Consider the following 21,513-nt stretch of genomic DNA (forward strand, 5'->3'; position numbering starts at 1 on the left):
CAGCAAGGCTTCTCCACCCTTCCAGCGAGGATCTGTCATTTACGCGACAATTATCTCGGATCTCCATAAAGGACTCTGCGCTGGATCAGCTGCTCCATCACCAAACCCTCAGCGCCAAAGCAGGAGTAGAAGGTCTGACTTCCGTGCCATGTGCAGAGCGACATGTATGTGTGATTTCATGCCGTGACAGCGCAGGGGAATGGACCAGTTGTCATCAAATTCCTGCAGACGCACCGACGGTGATACATTGAAGCCTGTCGTGTAGAGAGAAGACTTTGATACGCAGCGGCAAATCCGAGATATATACGTTTTTATTGCCAGAGAGAACACATAGATCGCTGCAATGTCGACCATAACAATGGGGTAAGTGTGATTATTATCCAGTGGGTTGACTGAGACCCCCTTTCGCTCCTTTCTGCATTCATATCAGCTACGGCTGCTTCACAGGGTATGAACTTCTCCTCTATTAGAAACCACACCACATAACACAATAATGACCCGGGCGTGTGCTTTAAAATGTATCTCTGTCTTACATGACGTATTACAGCCTAAATAGCTCAGGTAAGCTGTGCATGTGTGGTTGAGTAGGTTATATTTGCAGGGCCTTGATGTGCTGCACAATAAAACAATGTATTTTCAGTCATTTAATGAAGGACATTTATTTTCTCTCTCCTTTGAATATGCTCTGTTTAGTGAAACAGAAATATGCGTTGGGCTCAACATGCTGTCACTCACATACTGGTGCATAAGTGGCTCCATCATCAAACTTTTAGGATCAAGATATAGTGGGTAAATCTGCAATGATTCCCAAAGTAGAAGTGATTGGGTGTTCTCACAGACATGAAGCAAGGCTTTAATTCACTCTTATTGCACAAGAACAATGAGAGTGAATACAGGTTTTTTTTCTAGGTCTCTGTTCTGCTGTTAACTCCCCACCTACATTACAGACAGTTATGTAATACTGAAAGAAGGCATGTATAACAACAGCATTTCTTCTCCAATATTCTCAGAGATCTGTGGTGTGATGTACATCCTGTTCCGGGTCTTGCTAAAAAAAAAAAGGTCTGGGAACATTATAATATCAAAAGCAGGGGAATGTCAGTGTGCTTCACAAGGCTCCAGTGACAGAAAGTGGCTTCCTGTCTCTATGGCAGCACAGTGACCGCCACCTTACACATCCTCAACACCAGGCACCCATCGGTGAAATATCCGCCTAGTGCGCAGCGCCGCTCATTTGCATGTCCCCTAACCCTGAGCTCAGCGGTTCATTTCCCCACACCAAGCCTGTTGTTCATTAACAGCTGTCTCCTGCAGTTCATTGTGATTAATTGCACGGCAGGAGGTTAACAATATGGCACAAGCATGGTGCGATTTCAACGCATCAGCCAAAACTTCTGCATTAACTATTTACAATACACTGGAGGCTTCCCTGGCTCCCACTCTGCCCTCCTACAGTGTGGGCAGCACATCATTCAGCAGTCTCCCACTCAGCTGCAGCTCTCCACTGGGCTCTGCCATACTGGTGACTAAGTTACTGTTATGCAACTGACCCAATGACTCAATTGATCAGCAGTGGAATACATTGTAATTCAGAGCACTATGCTGCATGCAGTTTGTGTTAAAGTCTGAATACCACAGATGAGATGTAATCGTTCATAGTTACAGATATGTTGTCTGGCTGCCAATCTGGTGGTAATGGCACACACAGATAGAGTCATATTTCACTTCCGGCCTCATGGCTGAACACCAAGCCACTTACAGCTCTAATGGTAATGGCACAGAGAAGAACATTAGAGTTGGACGAGAACTGGAGATGCTTATCAACACTCTCTGATGCGCTCTCACTTCCTTGGGCAAATACAATTAATGCCCTGACGGACTGAGTTTCTCTTGCCTGTTTTTGTTTGGGTGTGATGTGTGCGTGTGTGTATGAAAGAGAGAGAGTGTGTGTTCATAGGCACAACTCAGTTCATCGAAGCCGCTCCCAGTAGATATAGCAACAGGGAGCTCTCTCATTAATGATCTCTCTCTACCTTAAATAAGATCTACTTGCCTCCAAGCGCTACTCTGTTGAATTAATGAAGAAATCTGGAAATAAGGACAATTTCTTCAGAGACAGGGATGAACATAGAGCTGGCAAGGGAAAGCGTGTGTGTGTGTGTGTGTGTGTGTGTGTGTGTGTGTGTGTGTGTGTGTGTGTGTGTGTGTGTGTGTGTGTGTGTGTGTGTGTGTGTGTGTGTGTGTGTGTGTGTGTGTGTGTGTGTGTGTGTGTGTGTGTTTAAGCAAGCTGTTTAGTAACATACTCATACTAAAAAAATGAGTGTGTGCACATCTGCATCAACCCTGTGAAGCTCAAAAGGCGCTATAAGCAACACCTGTTGGGACTCTGTGTGTGTGTGTGTGTGTGTGTGTGTGTGTGTGTGTGTGTGTGTGTGTGTGTGTTCATGTGAAATGCCTTGTGGGTATTGGTACAGTGTTGTTTGCCAATCAATACCTATGTCAACATGTGCTGGGTTGATATGTGTGCCACAGTTTGGCATATTTTAAAGGGTCACTCAAAATTCAATATAATCTAGCCATTCAGGAAGTGGTTTTTTTTACATAATAGTTTACATCTATTCAAATACAAATCATCCAACATCCATTTGAAAAGTTCTCATGGGGACTATTTATTTGTCCAATAGAAACAGTTCACATTTGGATAGTCATGACTGACTGAGGCAATGTTTCCGTTTTCTGTTTAATGATCAAACAACTTTCTTATTCACCTCGATTACACTTGAGTGAAGACAGAAAGGTTTCAAGACCTTGGCAAATAAAATCAAAACTATTTAGCCTAGATTTTATTGTTGCAATTTTTCTGTACCCTTTAAATCACAACCTACCCCAGAGCAATCACCCTGTCTCTATATCAGTCTTCCTTTTGTTTCACTCTTCTCTGTTTTCTAAATCGTAACACAGCTGACTGAAAGCCTAAAGCCATAACTTTAATTTGACATAAAATGAAAGGTTTACTGTAAAAAATAAAAATGTTTCAGTACTCACATGCCCAGATCACATCAGAGTAAAGTTTATTGACACGTTGGTTTACACATACAAGGAATTTGTATCACATATGAGTAATCATTTATTATGTTGTATGATATATAATATCATACAACAGAACGTACTGCAACTTGCTTTTCTTGATGCAACTCTTACACAATCAATCCATCCATTTATCATCATCATCATCATCATCATCATCTCATCATCATCATCATCATCATCATCATCATCATCATCATCATAATCATCATCATCATCATTATCCTCCCGCAACAAAGCGTCACACATCCTCCTCATGTAGCTGTTTGACACTTTACCAGGCTTTTCCTTTAAAAACTGTTATTAGGTTCCTGGAAGTTCATCTGAGCGGCGCACATAATTGTTTACCGCACAAGCTGCAGTTTAGAGCATCCCACTTCCTTCATCTTCTTCTCATCCTCTCCTACATTCATCACCTCCTCCACATTTTCCTCATCCCGGCCTTCTTCTCTCACTTCATCAGTCTGCCTCCCTCTCTCGTTCTGCCCCCTTCTCTCTCTGTTTTAACATTCACGTTCTATCACCTGCCCTTGTGTCATGCCTACACTCTGCATGCTGCCACACCTCCTCCTCTTATTCCTCCTCTGTGTTTTCCACATTCTCCTTTACCACTTATACGCATTACCGGGGTTGGGAGGGTTACTTTAAAAATGTATTCCGTTACAATTAAAGGTCCCATGTCATGCTTTTCCGGTTATTACCCGTCCCCTTGTGTGTTATGAAGGTTTGTATGCATGTAAACGGTCTGCAGAGTCACAAACCCTCAAAGAACACCCTGTAGCGAGTAAAACTCTAACACAGAAAAGACCTGTCTATGCTGCCCCAGAACGCCTCGTTGGAGATTTCTCTTTTTCCATTGTTTGCTTCCTGGGTTCTGTGACGTGTGAATACCCAAATGACCGGATTGGCCCAAATGGACCAATCCGCGGAGCACCTCACACACCAGGATCCCTTGGCTAACTAACAGGGAGTCCCTGAACGCTGGTAATAGACAAGTTGGGATCGCGGAGAAATGCTCTCCGCAGACCAATTCTCACAGCGTTAGAAAACTTTTTCTTACTCAATATCAAGCCACACTTATTGTTTTTACTTCGGCTGTCAGTGTCTGTGTGTGCTCAGAATGACTTTCGCTCGTTCTCGCTGTATCGCCGACCCGGAAGCCTGTCCGCTCCTCGCAGCAACGAGCCTCGCAACGTCCCGACCAATCAGAGCACACTGGGCTCACACGGAGGGGGGGGGGGGCAGGAGCTCCAACAAGCCGTTTAGGACAGAGTGAATACCTGGCAGGGGCGGACTGGCCATTGGGAATACCGGTAGAGTTTCCCGGGCTGATTTTTAGTCCCAATCCGCCCCTGATACCTGGTGAATAGACATACTATACAGAGAGGCTGTATGAGAAACCAATGTGATTTTGGAAAATTGCCCAATTTAAATCTATTCTAGTACACCTCAACAAAGGAATAATGATCAGTAGAAATGGCCATGCCATGGGACCTTTAATAGTTACTTGTAAAAGAAAGTAATCAGTAATGTAAACTGAGTATAACAATATAAAAGTAATGTAACCTGATAAGTTATTTTTAGATTTCCTCAATATCAAATGCAATCCAAATAAATACAAGTGAAAATAAATATCAATAAGATGTTTTACCGAGGTGTATTATATAAGACAACAGAACAATGTGACCTTAGAAAAGAAGAAACCACCCCAAGCCTGCGCATTACACTGAAATGACCCCTCCTCACTTTCTTTTTCCTCATCATTTTGAATTGTTCAGACCATGTTTCTCTTGTTATAGTGCCATGGGCAGATTTTGTTTTCACATGCACTCTCTTGTATGTTCTTTTGGAAGATAGACAGCATTTTAAGGCTTTATCTCCCGCTTTTGTTCCTCCCTGATGCTAAATCTGTGCAGCTCACTGCTAACGCCCGAGTTCACCTCTCGCTGAGTTCAAGAGGATCGACGTGTTCTTATTTGACCTCTAAGCAATCCCATAACAAGTCATTCTGACAGGCTATTTGGCTCAGACCAGAATCACTGTAGAATAAAGTGGGGGCATTTATAATGGGCCTGATGCCTTTTGTGTTGTGGATATGCCTGCGTTTTAGGAGAGAAAAAATACACAAATATAATTAAATGTCCGATATATTTTGTAAGATTCAATCGATCATTTATTCTTTGCCTTTCAAAAGTCTGGTTGTAGGAGTAAGTAGGCCTATTGCTTTCTCTTGTCTTTTTTTACAACTGGTGGGTGTTGTTCTGGAATAAAACTCTTTGGCTCAGGCGCTCATATGTAAAAATCAAGGCACAAGTAAGTTGCTGTGTTTGGTCCAAACACAATCGAGCAAGAAGAATCACTAAACTTGACACAGCTCCATCACATTATGCAATGAAAAACGATGCCGGTTGCCAAGCGGCTATTGCACGGATCATACGGACAGGCTGTGGTTGTGTGATGTGTGATTGGAGGGAGTTGAAGTGACTCACAGTTCTGCCACTTACACTGCTGTCGATGATTATAATAATTTGCGCACAAGCAGCATTAATCATCCCAGATTCACTCTCTGACTTCCCTTACTCTCCACATTCCCCATCTTTCTATTCCTGTCTGACTCCCCTCTCTCCCCTTTCCCTGTCTCCATGTTTTTCTTTCTTTCCCAGTCTTGGCTAATCACACACAGGAGGGGTGCTGCTGCTGAATTTTTATATTCATTTATACAGCAAGCCTTTGATGTCCCCCATCACCCCCTCAGTGCAGTGTAAGCACTTCTCTATCTCCTGCTCTGCCAGCACCAGCACTGCCAGCCCAGAATATCTCCCTCTGCACCCTGCACTGTGTGTGTGTGTGTGTGTGTGTGTGTGTGTGTGTGTGTGTGTGTGTGTGTGTGTGTGTGTGTGTGTGTGTGTGTGTGTGTGTGTGTGTGTGTGTGTGTGTGTGTGTGTGTGTGTGTGTGTGTGTGTGTGTGTGTGTGTGTGTGTGTGTGTGTGTGTGTGTGTGTGTGTGCTGACTGTAGATATTACCCAAAAAGCCCCAACAATGCTGAAATATACAAGGGCATGTTAAGAGCATACCGAGGAGGACAAAGAGTGAAAGTGGTGCATTACTGACAGATGAGTTAATGGTCAAAAAACAAAGATGGCTTTTATATAATCCCCAAAAATAAACAGTGGGGTGAATCCTAACTCTGTTATGAGCGTCATCCAGGGGTCAATAAGGAATTAACTCATCTTAAACCACAATGGAGTTTTGATCCAAGCCACAATCAGATTTATGATTCTACCACTTCTGTTTCATAGTCTGCTCATGTTTAGATATATGCACATGCATTATGTGTGTCTGTGTGGAAACTATAGTTCAGTGGGGTGTGTCTCTCTTGGTTAACCGTGGCCTACTGTCTATATTTAGCATTAAACCCTCTCCTTTCCCCTTCTGTGCTCCCCTGTGTGACCCTCACTCAGTGCTGCAGGCATTTCCATATCAGAGCACGGAGAGACGGAGCTGACTTACAGGAAGTGAAAGACAGAGAGTTTGTGTTAGCTGTTTGAGTTTAATGTATTGATTTACAAGTAGAGCGACAATGTACAAGAGGGAGAGTAGACTTTAGGGTTATGCGGGAACTCTGCTGTAGGTTGACAGCAGCTTGTTATCCAGGTGTAGACAATGTGTATATGTAGTAGTCTTTTGGCATCCTCTCTTTCTGTGGCGTAACGATGGAGGATGGCGAGTTGGTCATTCGTGTGCCAGGGCGGTCTGAGTCCAGCAGGAGTTGCGCTGCTGGCGGTGCGTTTGGGGAGACGTTGGTGTTGCAGCACAAAGAGGTTCACCACTTCTTCTTCGTCCCATTCAGGGAGCAGCCCATCTACAGCACGAGGGCCCACGTCTTCCAGATTGACCCCAACACCAAGAAGAACTGGCTGCCCACCAGCAAGCACGCTGTCACCGTCTCGTACTTCTACGACAGTACGCGCAATGTCTACCGCATCATCAGCCTGGATGGCACCAAGGTGAGGGATTGTGACTGAATGCCTAACACACTTTGTCACACACACAACTCTTGATACCTCCCAGACTGCATCCATTGTTCATTTTAATTTCTGCCAGCTGACATGTTTTATTTAGACGTCAAACAGCCTTCCAGGGGATTTTAGTGCCACTGTGATCTACCAAGTGTTAATGATGTTATAAGCTCTGCACTGCGATTTAATGTTCAGACACATCTTAAAAGAGCTCGATGTGGCAGACCGTCCCAAGGATGACAGCTCATGTTTCATTGTGTGTTTGCATGCAACTACCGTATTTGTGTGTGCCGTCTGCATACTTTAAGTCTCAGGATATTCTTGTTAGACATCCAGAAGGGATATTTCTGCCGGGCATGGTCTGATTTATAGGGAGGGACCAGTCACCAGCATGCACACTCCCCCCCAGTTATGGACAGAGGAGGGGGGAAGTTTAATGAGAGAAACAGATGACATACTGAGAAGAATTGGAGGTAGAAAAATATCCAGAGCGGCAAAGACGGAAAAGTGTGAATCCATTGACCAGTGGCAGCAAAGCCATGTCCCAGAGTTCAGATTGAATGATATCAAATCAGGTGTGGGAACCTCTGCCCTCAACCCACAGGGATATCTAAATTCCACTCTTCAATTTCACACACACACACACACACACACACACACACACACACACACACACACACACACACACACACACACACACACACACACACACACACACACACACACACACACACACACACACACACACACACACACACACACACAATGAGTGACTCATGCCCCTTTTAACTCGTCGTTATGTATTGATGCCAACCGTGACACACCACTGCTAATTGGTCATCCATTCATTTGTTTTCCATAAGAGTTATTTAACAATGGAGGTTAAATAAGATCTAGCCTTCTATTAAGACAGACAGACAGACAGACAGACAGACAGACAGACAGACACAGACAGACAGACAGACAGACAGACAGACAGACAGACAGACAGACAGACAGACAGACAGACAGACAGACATACAGACAGACAATAATTATTGCCAGCGGCTTTGGTGCACTAGTAATTATTTCTGGCAGTTGGAGGGTGTATGTATTGACTCATATTAATCTGCCCAATGTGATCATTATGGTTATGATATAAATAGTTTTCGGACAACAACACTGGTCTATACCACACATAAATGTTAATCTCGGTTTTGGTCTTTTCAGGCTTTTAATTGACACAAAGAATAGAAGCATTTAAAATATAGCCAGACTCACCCTTTAACTTAAATCTCTAAGTTTGTCAGCATTTACCAACTTTCAAACTCTGTGGTTTACGTTTTCGATTAACACACTTTCCCACCATAAGATCAATCGCTCTTGCTTTTGTATTGCACTTTCAACCACTGGTGGACCACTGGAATCCTTGGTTTTTTAAGTGCAATGCAGCAACCCCCTGTTAGCAGTCATTTCTAAAAGACATTTTCCAAATTCCCCAGAAAGGTGATGACTTGAAAGACGTTGTTTAATCAAACACATTCAATTTACGATTACATAAATCTGAAAAAAATCCTTACATTTGAGAAGCTTAAATATTGTTCCTTGTTAAATAACTAACTTTTTCTTTTTAATTTCTATCAATCGACTAATGGATTAATTGGCTAATTGCTCTGGCACTACTTCAATACTGTTTGAAGCGTCTGAGAGACCCACGTTTAAGGCTTTAATTTTGTGTTCAAACTAAATAATGTCTCATTGTTTTTGTCATATATATTCCTAAATTGTAATGTGAATAATCTTCCTCATTCAGAAATTGAAAAAAAGCACATACTTTTGTCCAAATTCTCCTCACCACCACTATCTGTCTTACACACACATATTAAGACACACTGTGGTGATAACATTAATGTAATGAGTATTAAGTGAGTTGCTTCTATCCTGCAGGCAATAATCAACAGCACCATCAGTCCCAACATGACGTTCACAAAGACCTCACAGAAGTTTGGCCAGTGGGCGGACAGTAGAGCCAACACGGTGTACGGCCTGGGATTCTCCACCGAGCATCATCTAGCCAAGGTATCACCCCCATTCATCTGCCCCCACACACACACACACACACGCACGCACGCACGCACGCACGCACGCACGCACGCACGCACGCACGCACGCACGCACGCACGCACACACGCACACACACACACACACACACACACACACACACACACACACACACACACACCTTTTAGCATCAATCTCAGGGCGGCTTCTCTTCTCCCCCGGACCCCAAGAGTGGATGGTATTTCTCATTTATTTTTGCTCTAACTGCTATAGCTTCCTTAAAAGTGTAGAATCTTTTTGGCAGTAAGCCCTAATGAGGCTTTTTTCTGTGTGTTTATGAAAGTTATGCATATCTGTGTTACTGTAACTGTGTGTGTGTGTGTTTGAGTAGGTAGGGAATTTTTGCTCCTCTGCAGTATGATTCAGCTCCGTCGTGAACAGGGGCGGCTCACGGCCTCACATGACCGCAACTAAGAACTATTTTCATTGTAGATTATTTTATATATTATATTTGTTTTATAAGATGGCAGACTCAAGTATCTTGTATCGTCCACAAGATATTCAATTTACTGTCAAAGTGAATTAAAGAAACTGGAAAATAATCTCATTGAAGAAGCAGATAACTTTGCCATTCTTTCTTTAAAAATTCATCAGATGTTCCTCCTTTTAACAACTATTGTTAATACTTACAATAATATTCTATTCTCTTAATATCATTTACAATTTGTGAAGTATTAAAGCTTACAGTAACATGATACATTTTATTTATTTAAAGCTCTGTAAATTATCAATCAAATATTATTGTCAATAATCAAAGATAATAAATCATGAAAGTAAAAAAAAAAACATTTCCAAAAATAGTTGTTAATTTTCCCAATTTCTTAGAGACTTTAGAGCAAGTATGGTTTTATTGATTTACAGTTGATGTTACACCTTGAGAGAAATGTGTCTGAAGAGCAGTTTTAACAGACACTCAGCAGACAATTAGAAGGCCTGAAGAAAAAATAATCAGATTCTCCTCTCAGATAACTGCGTTGCCAACACTCCTGCAGCACTTACACTGAGAACTGCATTTAGATCGCTGTAGCAGAACTATTATATTGCACCGAAGTGAAATGATATTAAGTTACTCATTGCAACTCCACTAATCGCATACACAAGACAGGCTCCAGCAGAGTCGTCAATTTGATTTCCTCTCCACTCTCTGCAGTACAGAATATAAAATAATACTCTGTAAGAGTACTGTCGGGGAATCACCACACCCTAAAGCGACAGAGGGGATATGTATCTGTGTGTTTGTGCGCCAGGGTGTTTATATTTGTTCAAATCCCCTCAGCTGAGCTCACCTCACTGCTTTGGGCTCGCTGAATGTATCCTTGCTCTCGACTAAAATAACCCTGGAGATCAAATTCAGACACCGACCACTTCTGATTAAACACAAAAACTCTACAGGAAAACACAATGACACAGTCTTCTTTGATCTGTGTGTGTGTGTGTGTGTGTGTGTGTGTGTGTGTGTGTGTGTGTGTGTGTGTGTGTGTGTGTGTGTGTGTGTGTGTGTGTGTGTGTGTGTGTGTGTGTGTGTGTGTGTGTGTGTGTGTGTGTGTGTGTGTGTGTGTGTGTGTGTGTGTGTGTGTGTGTGTGTAGAGGTCCATATAGAGAGGTTACTGACTGTGACCTATATAGCTCATGTTTCGACTGAGGCATTGTGGGTAAGGGCCTTCTTTTCTAAGTTCAACTGTCGGTTGTTATTGGCAACGCCTCTGCCTCTCCCTCCTCTGGCTACACGGCTGACCTATTACACACTGATCTCTGTCTCTCTCTCTGTGTGTGTGTGTGTGTGTGTGTGTGTGTGTGTGTGTGTGTGTGTGTGTGTGTGTGTGTGTGTGTGTGTGTGTGTGTGTGTGTGTGTGTGTGTGTGTGTGTGTGTGTGTGTGTGTGTGTGTGTGTGTGTGTGTGTGAGAGAGAACATATGGCTTTATTGAACAGATTAAACCACAGTATAGTATAATTACTATCCATACTGATGGCCGTCCTCTGTGTCTAGTTTGCAGAGAAGTTCGGGGAGTATAAAGAAGCGGCGCGGCTCGCTAAAGAGAAGAGTCAAGAGAAGATGGATATGGCCATGTCTCCCTCTCAGGTACGATCAGCACACACTTTCCAAACCCGCCCCCCCCCCACCCCCCCACACAAGTCTTAACCTTTCTGTGAGCCGACTCATGACCTCCTGCCACGGCATGCTGTGTGTGATCATGAGCAGCTGGTGAACAGGTCAACAAAGGACGATTGTGTTTCTTTGTTGTTGCTTGGTTTGAATAACTACAGGTTGAAGCTATAGAACCAAAGTTAGAAAACAAATAAAAATATTTGAGAGGAACTAGATGCCCAAATATGTTTAAGTAGAATTGTTTTTTAAGTTGACACTTGATGAAGAGTGTTCAAATCCTTAAGTAACCTATGCACAAGTCCTTCCTCTAAAATCTTCCCTCCTCTCAAGTCAAAGTACAGTATTGTCAATACAATGTTCTTAAAGTATCAAAAGTGGAAATATTTGTTCCACAGAAAAGTGAGAAGTCCTGTGACTGATATCTTATGCATCAATAAGTACACACACGTGTCACATTTTTCCATTGTAACTGGTCAAGGGTGATAGTTTTGCTACAAACATTTGTGTTAGTGATTTTTACGAGTCCTTGCTTTTTGGTGAAATAATAGATTATCTTACGGGTAAGAACATGAGAAGACTAAATGTGTTTTTGGTGGAACTGCTAAAACCTCATACTGTAGGCATCTGAAAATAAAAAACAGGTCCCAACCAGAAACTGCTTTTTTGTAAAGGTACACACAAATATAAACACTGAAGCCAAAGAATAACCAATATTTACTTTTGTCAAATAAATGTTAAATTCACACTATTTCTTAAATGTAAAAAGTAGCATAAAAGTGTCTCAAACTTGTGATTGAATGCAGTACTATGCAGTAAATTAACGTTACCTTCCACCTCCACTTCTCCATAGATATATTATATACACCAATATGGTATTTTCTCTTTACATTAAAACATTAAACATTAAAAGAACATCAAAAGAAAATGTTGTCCGTGGACTCCCCTTCAATTTGGAGAGTATAATTAGCCTGTATGTTGTGTGAGATATCTAATAATGCTGTGTTTAAGGGCATGTGTGACTGGGAAGAATCCCCAGAGAAATCTGTTCTTTAAAATAAAGGCTCTTCGCAGGCTTCATGTCCTTGGCTGCTCATTATGGAGGCCCCCCCCTGTTGTTCTGCGCTCTATTACTCGTACAATGAATGCTGCGGCCCCCGTGTGCAGAAATGCTACAGTCCCTTCTGCTTCCCATGGGGGACGTTTTTTAATGAAGCCAAGTGGACAGCTTCACTCCCATCAGGGGTTGAAGGCTGCATGTGCGTGCCCCCCCCCCCCCCCCCCTCCACACTGTAGAGGCTGCGGCCTGCAGAGCTGCCTCTACCCAAGCTGCTCTGTTTCACTGCTGAAAATCACTGTTTCAGCCCTTAGTCTTTCTCTGTTCTCTCCTTTCAATCAGTGATTAACAACCACCAGTGTGCCGTGAGAGCTCGTCGGGTGTGCCGTGGGAAATTGTCCAACTTCACTTAATCGCTCCAAAAAATATGATTTAGTTGCTGCCGATACAATCCAACAATGCCATGGTCCCAAGCACGCTCAAACGTCCTCTCCAAACAAAACACAAATGACTTAAAACAAGAACATTGTCTATTTTGTCGCCTGCTTTAACAAACTGAGAAACGGGTAACTTTTATGAGAAAAAACACAAAGAGAGAGCTCTCAAAACTAGCTACAAATTGAGAGACTTGTCATTAAATGATCATATGCTGTATAAGACTACAAAAACACAGCTCTAAATAAACTGGAAAACAGGAGAGAGGAATTGAATTCTACTAAAACAAGATGAGAAAAACAAAGGGCTAAATGCTATATGCTGGTCCCAATAGGCCAGACCCCAGTAGACGAGCATCAAGAAGAGATACAAAATGGTATATTAATGAATGTGCAGCGCAAAATGTAACGCTAGTCATAATCTCCCTGTTATCTCTCACTTCCTTCTCCTCCATTAGAGACGTACAGGCGGTGCCATTGTGCCGCTGCATTGTGCCCAAGCCCTGAGTCTTAATAGCTTTGTTTTATGTACGAGCAGCAGCTAAATGATTTGTCCCTCGTATAATTCTGTGGTTGTATGGGATATAAAGATAAGCTTTCATCTGTAATTCTGCCATGTCCCAGTGCTATAGTAAGCTATTTAATGGCCTATAGGCACGTAGGGCTGTTCACTAGGACGCAGCAAGAGCTTTACAGATTCAGAGTGAGAGGCAACACCTCCACTTCCATCACCTCTAAACACACACACACACACACACACACACACACACACACACACACACACACACACACACACACACACACACACACACACACACACACACACACACACACACACACACACACACACACACACACACACACACACACACACACACACACACACACACACACACACACACACACACACACACACCTCCATCATGTAAACTCCTTATAGGAAAAGGGTAAATGCATGAGGCTTTTTATCTAGTCGGCATCTCTTGTAATAGCAAGTTGTCAAAATCTCTCACGTTAATTATAATTCATTTTATTTTACTGTATATAAATTCATCATAATGTTAGTAATTATAAATCACTTTCAGTAAGTGTTGTAGGACTGAAATGAGTAGTAAAATAATTGCTAACAGTTTTGATAAATTGTTTAATTGTAGTCATTTATCAAGGTTGATAATCTGTTATTATTTAAAATTATCAATGTTAATTAATTCTCTCAAAGATAATAATTTCATTATATTACTATTTATTTTTGAGCATTTGTCCTGACAAGAAAATAAATGTACAGACATGACCTGGGACTGTGGTGGGGACATTTTATGAATATAACTGAATTAGTTGATTATAGAAAATAATTGTAGAAAATCAATGAAAATTGTTGTAAATTGCAGCCTTAAAAAGATTCTCTATTTTAGCACATGCTGACTTCAGATAGCAGTTTGCCTTTATTTAATCCAAACAAATGACTGTTTCTCTTTTTAGAAAAGCTAAACAAAGTATTTCTTGTATGATTAAGCCTTTGTTTTGGGGGGAAACAACCAGACACCATTAAAAACTTAGAACGTAGCAAATCAGGCTGTTTTTTCGACCTAAATTTTTTGGGAAATTGAAACGAAAATAGGAGGCATCATACAAATTTCCATTTATAGGGAAATGTCTGAAATTGCAAAAAGCAAAAAGCAATTTGGTCAGTTTTTTTAAGGATTTTTGTTATGTGCCTCCTCTTAAAGGTGGGGTAGGTAAGTTTGAGAAACCGGCCCGAGTTTGCTAGAATTAGAAAATACACAACCGGAAAAAATCTGCCACTTCCTTACAGAGCCCCTCCTCCAACACACACGAACACGCACATGACCAATGAGAGCACGAGATAAGTTTGTGCACTGATGGAAGGCTGACAGGCAGGTAGGCCATCCAGTTATTTTAGCCGGGCTGGCTCAGATGATTGGTCGTGCTTTTTACAGTACTACGGCTTCCACAGATGACATTTGTGTATGTATATATTGTCAAAGCACTTCAGATATTCATTGCTATCGGGATGTTAAGAGCATTCCATGGAATATAACAAAAAGTGTATTTCGAGCCGGTTTCTCAAACTTACCTACCCCACCTTTAACTGTGTGAAATATACACTTATTAAAAACATGTAATAGTGTTTGATTGATTATTCGATGTCTAACTAGCAGTCATAGTTATATACCTTTATTTTTTTCATGTAGGAGTCTCCAGGAGGCGAGCTCTCGTCACCTTTGACCCCGGTGACCCCGCCCATGGAAACCATCAACGGCACAGATGACCTCTGCGACTCGACTCCAAACTCAGACTCCCGTCCAGAGCCGTCTCAGAACGCCCTGGCCTTCGCACACAGGTACACCCCACAGCGTGATGTGTTCACTGTCCCGTGTTGTCATGTTTACCACAACACAAACTTATCAGTCTGACCACACATTCACTGTCACAGAATACATACACTCAAACAATACTAAAATAGACTAATTATTCAGATTGTTTCTCTGTTACTCTATTTGTCTGAAACACTGACATCTTACCTGACTTCTTCTACGTCTGCGTGCGCCTATATATGTTGCATGTCAGCATGGTAGTGAACTCCCTCTATTCATGCTGCCCTCTCGTGTTTTTCCTCTCTAGGGAGCAGTTTAAGACTTGTCGGGTCTGCTCTTTCTGATAGGGATGTCATTACAAGTCCTGACTACTGCGACACCATAACTACGCATTTAAAAAAAAAAATCCGGCACAATCTTTCCCAAAAGTTAGAGCCTGGTGCATGTCAGCAACAGGGAGGGTCCTCTTTACAAACCCTGGTGCTCTGCTTGTTTACTAACTGCTATCTAATAAGGTAAAGCAGCACGACATCAGTCCAGTCGGGAGGAATAATGGTGCAATGAATTATATCAGTGACAATCTGACTCACACGCTGTCACTTCACATGGACCAGCAAGAGACTTTAACCAATCTGAGCATGCTTGGTACAGAAACGTACATATATCTACAGTTCTTTGTTTGCCTACTGCAATGCAATAATATCTTTTCAAATTAAAATCTGTTATGTTTGGTGCATTACGGACTATATGACGGCGTCACTTCTATGCATGCAGCACTACTGTTACACTGTATACATTCCTGATGTTCTTGTGTCCTGTTAGCTGACTGAATATTGAAATGGACAATTTATATTTGTTGTGATTGTTAATACTGGTTTATATACAATAGATTATGTAAAACAAAGCGCTCACAGTTCCATGTAAATATGTTTGATTTGTATAATGGCTTCCTGAAGAGGTGCGGCTGTGAGGTTCACCAAAAAGGTGTTGATGAAGCGTTTATGTAAGACTTATATAACATTCTGTGGGTAGTGGGAGGCAGAGAAAGAGCAAGACAGACAGACACACAGAGAGTGTGTTTGTCAGAAGCTGGAGAGAGAGAGAGAGGCGCATTGTATAAAGTCTGTGCATGAGTCACTGATACATAAGCACCCACCAACTGCAAACACACTCAATAAACTGAACAGGAGGGCATGCACGATGAGTTTGAACCATTTGAGTGAGTGAAGTGTTTCTTTCTCAGGAGAGAAAATATCCCTGTTTTCTACTGTCAACTGTAGTCGACTGTACACAGGTCTTTTCATTTGTAAAATCTCTGTAATCCTGTGCCACTCGTTTCATTATTTCTCTGGCTGCGATTCCTATTAATTAAAGATATCAATCAATCGCTTAATGTATTATCGTTCTTTTTTTTTGCTTGACGATGGGTGTCTGAGAGGACGCTTAACACATCTTTTTGACATTGAGATATCACCACAGGGATCTGAAGAGACACAGGTTTTTTTGTATTAGTGTGTTTAAGTCTCTAAAGCTGTGACAAGCTCAAGTGCAAATGCTTAGAAATCCCTACCGCTACATCATGAACTCTGTGAGGCTACACAGATCTGAGTGTGCAGTGAGAGCGTAGAGAGGACACCCACTGCCTGCTGCAGCCCTGCTGATGTTTCTATTAATGCTGCATGCGTGGGAGACCGGGTCGACTCCCAGCATTCACCATGGCAAGCATGGACTCAACAAGCAAACCTCAGTCTCACATTTCTCAGAGGCATATGCAGATAGGGTTGATGTTAGGACCGTCCATGATTTGACCACATAACCCTCTATTTTTCAGTATTCTCTATGATTAATATTTATCTCACTTATCTTAACACCTTTTAAATCAGCCTCTCATTTGCCTCAAGCTGCGGTTCATTCCTTTAATTTTGAAACAGTGTATTCACTTATAGTTGATTTAGGAGCCAAAAGAAAATAATCATTATATTTTAAATGTAACTTTATTACTTCATGAGGGTTCAGACATACATATAAAACACACCTGCACTTTGCGGTCTTTTTTTCTCTTGGTTTGTCATGTGACAGGAATTAGATGAGGACTTATCTCCATAACATATACACCCCGCTGCAGCATAGCGCGGATGAGTAGGAGGGTTTGTAGGGGCGCATAGGGCAGAGAAAGAGAGAGTAGGATGAGATGTAGCTGTTTCTATGATTGTGAGAGGGTTTTTTATATCGCAGGATGTAGGCGTGGAGTCGTGTTGAATGGGTTTCTGAATATTGGAAGCGCTTTAGTTGGGACTGCCTCGGCTGTATGGGCATGGTCTCCTCGTGTTGGAGGGTGTAGGCGTCTTTCGGTGGGTTTTTGTGGTAGGCTTTTATGAGATGGAGCCGATGTCATACGTCAGGTTGCCACGAGCGCCTCCGTTCCTCCAGTGCTGCCATGGCAACCGCTCTGGCTCCCTGCTTCTTGAAGTGCTCTGTGGGGAGGAAGAACCTACCTGACGACGCACCGCAGTCAGGACACAGCAGACACAGGAGAGGGAGAAGGAGAAACTGAGTTTATGTTTTGTGTCTGGCAGCTTTATTGAGCCTGGGAGGAGAATTATACCAACTTTGTGAAAGAGTAAACCACAAAACAGTGTGCTGATGTTTTATTGAGGTCATGAGGGGATATGCATTGTGTACAACAACAAAAAACATTCAAAATTCCAAAGAAATTAAGTTTAAAACAACAATTTAAAGAATAAAAAAGTATAAAATGTGATACAAAAATACAAAAATCGCACCACAAAATGTTTCCTCTGGTGTTTCCTGTCTAAGTTGAAATATTGTTCACATTGAAAAGATGAAAAACAGATCAAAATAAAACTCTGTAACACTGATTGCAATCTTCTCTACAATACAAAAGAGTCTGTGATTTTTTTATGATTTTATTAAATCGTTTCAAAAACTGTGCAAAAATTGGCTTACAATTTTAATATATACATATGTATAATATATACAAACAGGAGAAAAAAAAGCTTCAGTTTCAAATGACAATGGTCCCATGCATGACAACAAATTGAATTATAAATCAATGACATTATGATAAGCAACTGGAAAGTATCATTAGCTACTAAAGTAATCATGATGTAAATACACACATCATCTCCGTTGACACAGTCGCCGCTAACTTACCCTCCATGTGTCTCACACACCTCCAGATCTGCTCTGCTGTCCTCAGCCAGATTTGTGCTCCCCCCTTCAGACTTATTTAATGAAGACGAACACCAGTGTCAAAACATCTTGCACTCTTTTCTCTGCTCTTCTGTCCCTCCATCGCTCTCCCATGCTCTCTCCGTCTGTCTCCATCTTCACTTCTTGACGTCTCTCCTGCTCTCCTGCTCTGCAAGCTGCTGTGTGTGGTTTATACATCGGCTGGGTTTGTGTGCCTTGGTGACAGCATCGCTCCATGTGTGTGTGAGTGGTTGTGTGTCAGTTGATATGTGCATGTGTAGGATGAGGTGTCGTCTCCCTCCTATGCGTCACACATGCAGACACACTCACAGAGGGGGTGGCTGTTGTGTAAGAAGGTGCCGTGGGAGTCCTGCGTGAATATGATCTGGGTTTTCTCTTTTACATTTCTCAGAGTGGGTGTAATGGCATAGTGGAGCACTGCTGCAGTGTGAGCTTATATATGTGTGTATGTGTAAGTGAGGGGGCAGAACAAAACTGAAAACATCATTGTTACGGGTCACTCACAGAAACTCATCACTCCTTGACCGAGCTTAGCTTCCTTTTGAGCTTTTCTGTGTTTCCACCGCTGGGAGGAATTACTGTGAAGTATGTGGGCGTAGGAGCTGCTTTTCAAAGGTACTTGACTTGATGTCGGTACTCGACAACGGTTAGGTCTCTCATACATACTCCCGCGCAAGCCAGACATTATGTGAGAGACAGAGCGTGGGCATTATGTAAAGCTCAAATGAGTGCCTGCAGTGCTCATATACAGATAGGAGATATACAGCGGAAGTGTTTCCCCTCCACAAAGTTGACTTCCTTCAAACATCTTATATTACACTTTCATTCTGAACCATCAACTATCCTGACCCTCCACCAGCCTGTTTCTCCCTCACACCCATTAGCAATTGAATCACTTCTCCCTTATTTCTCATCTCATCTTCTCATCTGTGAGTAGCTGGACCAGATTAGGCCACAGCCAGCCAGAGGATATAATCCCAGATTACAACTCATGTTGCAGACAGCTAGTTTCACAGTTTCATGTCAGGAAGTGACAAGCTCCAGTTTGAGTGCCCACTGAAGCCTTTGTCAGCTTTCATGATTGGATGCATGGAAACAAGTAGGAGTTTTTAAAAAGGGCTCCATCAGGACAAGCCCAGTGTCCAGAGGGCATTTGGCTTCACCTGCAAAATGACACATATTGACTTCAAATGACTACATAGAAACTCAAAAACCTACAGAAAATAGACGCAAAATAACCAACATCATAAAAATAAAGAGACTCAAAATATGACTGAAAATGACCAGAAAAAGACAAAAAATAACAAATAGGAGACACACATAGACCCAAATTGGTCAGTCTGTAGGGGATTGGTCTTTGGACCGAAGGGTCGCCGGTTCACGTCCGGATCGGACCAAAAATACGGAGTGTGGACTGGTAGTGGAGAGGAGCCAGTTCACCTCCTGGGCCACTGCCGAAGTGCCCTTGAGCAAGGCACCTAACCCCCAACTGCTCACTGGCGCCGGCTAGACTGGCTGGCTCCGCTCTGACTCAACTGCATGTGCATGTGTGCATATAACTGTGTGTGTATTTGTATATGTATGTGCATGATGTAAAAAGTGTGTACTGTATGTACCTGTATAAAAACGCATGTGTGTGTACGACAGACTGGAAACTGAATTCCCCCCTCTGGGATTAATAAACGTCCATCTTCTATCTTCTTCTTCTAAATTAGACCATTAAGAAATTCAAAAGCTTTCAAGAGAATCAAAATGATCAAAAATATATGCATTTCGAGACTCAAACAACCACACAGTGAAACAAAACAAACTCGAAGAGACAATACACAACCATAGCAAGACTCAGAAGACCACAAAGAGACCCACTAACTGGAGGTCTCGATCCTATAAATGTATAAATGCTCGCTTACAAACAATATTGATTCTGATTTGTTGTGAACAAATACAGATTCAGTGCTTGCTTGATTTTGAAGAATCTGCCATTGTGAGTTTTTAGACGGACACATCTTACATTTATAGCATGAAAACAAAAACCATTTGATGTGCCGTCATTGTAAAGTGACAGTCTGAACATCCCTTTGTTCTGCAGCCCCGTCATGACAAAACACTGGGAGGCTGAGCTGGAGGCACTAAAGGGAAACAATGCCAAGCTAACGGCAGCTCTTCTGGAGTCCACAGCCAACGTCAAACAGTGGAAACAACAGCTGGCTGCCTACCAGGAGGAGGCCGAGAGACTACACAAACGGGTGAGGGACGGGGCAAAGGAATGCTCGCTGGCTTTTATTCATTCAACTCAGACAGGACAGATGTTTGGGAAGGGATGATGTGGAGTAAGGATGAGGGGAGAGATTATTGTTGGGGATAGAAGATCAGGATTCTGTTGAGTCCGTCTCTCACCATGGACATTCATTTTAGTACTTCATCTGTTCCTTTCAGGTGACAGAGCTCGAGTGCCAGAGCAACCAAACCCCAGTGATCAAATCCCAGAAGACTGAACTCAACCAAACCATAGAGGAGCTGGAGAACACGCTAAGGGATAAAGAAGAGGTGTGTATTTGTGTGGGGAAGTCTATACGTCATCTATGTTCAATGCCCTATATGTATTCTGCAAAGCCTATAAATCTGTTTTTATGTCTTCCAGGAAATGGAAAGGTTGAAAGAGGAATTGGAAAACATGAATGACCTAATGGAGCAAAAAGACACCCTAACCCAGAAACTTGAGGTGAGTGATACAAAGGGCTATTACTGATCACATGATTATCAACACGCCTCCTTCGATCGTAGTAGTATTATTGACGGTGGTATAAGTATTCAGATCCTTTACTTAAGAAAAATATGACCACCAAACTGTGAAAATAAGTAAAGTAAAAGTCCTGTATTTAAAAGGGTTACTTCAGAATGTGTTAATATGATCAGCCACATGTAGTTGAAGTATTGAATCTAAAAGAACCCAATGCAAAACAATCTTAAAAAAATTACAAACAATCCTCAAAATAAATTAAATAAATTAAAGAATTACTGAATTTTTTGATTGATGCCAATTTATTTTCTCCCAATCAGAGTTTCATGTATAATAAAACAAATTTGTATCTCTTGTTTTTTTTTTACATTTTAATGTGTGAAGTAATTAGAAGCCAAACCT

At 41.9% G+C, this 21,513-nt stretch overlaps 1 protein-coding gene across 3 annotated transcripts in view; it reads left to right on the top strand.

Moving 5' to 3' along the window:
* The window catches only part of homer1b (homer scaffold protein 1b), a 24,298-nt gene continuing 2,785 nt past the window's right edge, over positions 1-21,513 (top strand). The window contains exons 1-9 of one of the 3 annotated variants that reach the window (XM_079686720.1): positions 1-363; positions 6,938-7,094; positions 9,033-9,164; positions 11,194-11,286; positions 15,015-15,163; positions 20,320-20,355; positions 20,461-20,617; positions 20,808-20,918; positions 21,013-21,093. In XM_079686720.1, coding sequence (XP_079542846.1) covers positions 344-363; positions 6,938-7,094; positions 9,033-9,164; positions 11,194-11,286; positions 15,015-15,163; positions 20,320-20,355; positions 20,461-20,617; positions 20,808-20,918; positions 21,013-21,093 — 936 coding nt within the window. In that variant the 5' untranslated portion in view covers positions 1-343. Of the gene's footprint in view, positions 364-6,525; positions 7,095-9,032; positions 9,165-11,193; positions 11,287-15,014; positions 15,164-20,319; positions 20,356-20,460; positions 20,618-20,807; positions 20,919-21,012; positions 21,094-21,513 lie in introns of those variants that run through there. The other 2 variants (XM_079686718.1, XM_079686719.1) reach the window with 2 other exon arrangements.

Source organism: Notothenia rossii, assembly GCF_949606895.1.
Source record: "Notothenia rossii genome assembly, chromosome: 6".
In the NCBI taxonomy this organism is placed as follows: Eukaryota; Metazoa; Chordata; class Actinopteri; order Perciformes; family Nototheniidae; genus Notothenia; species Notothenia rossii.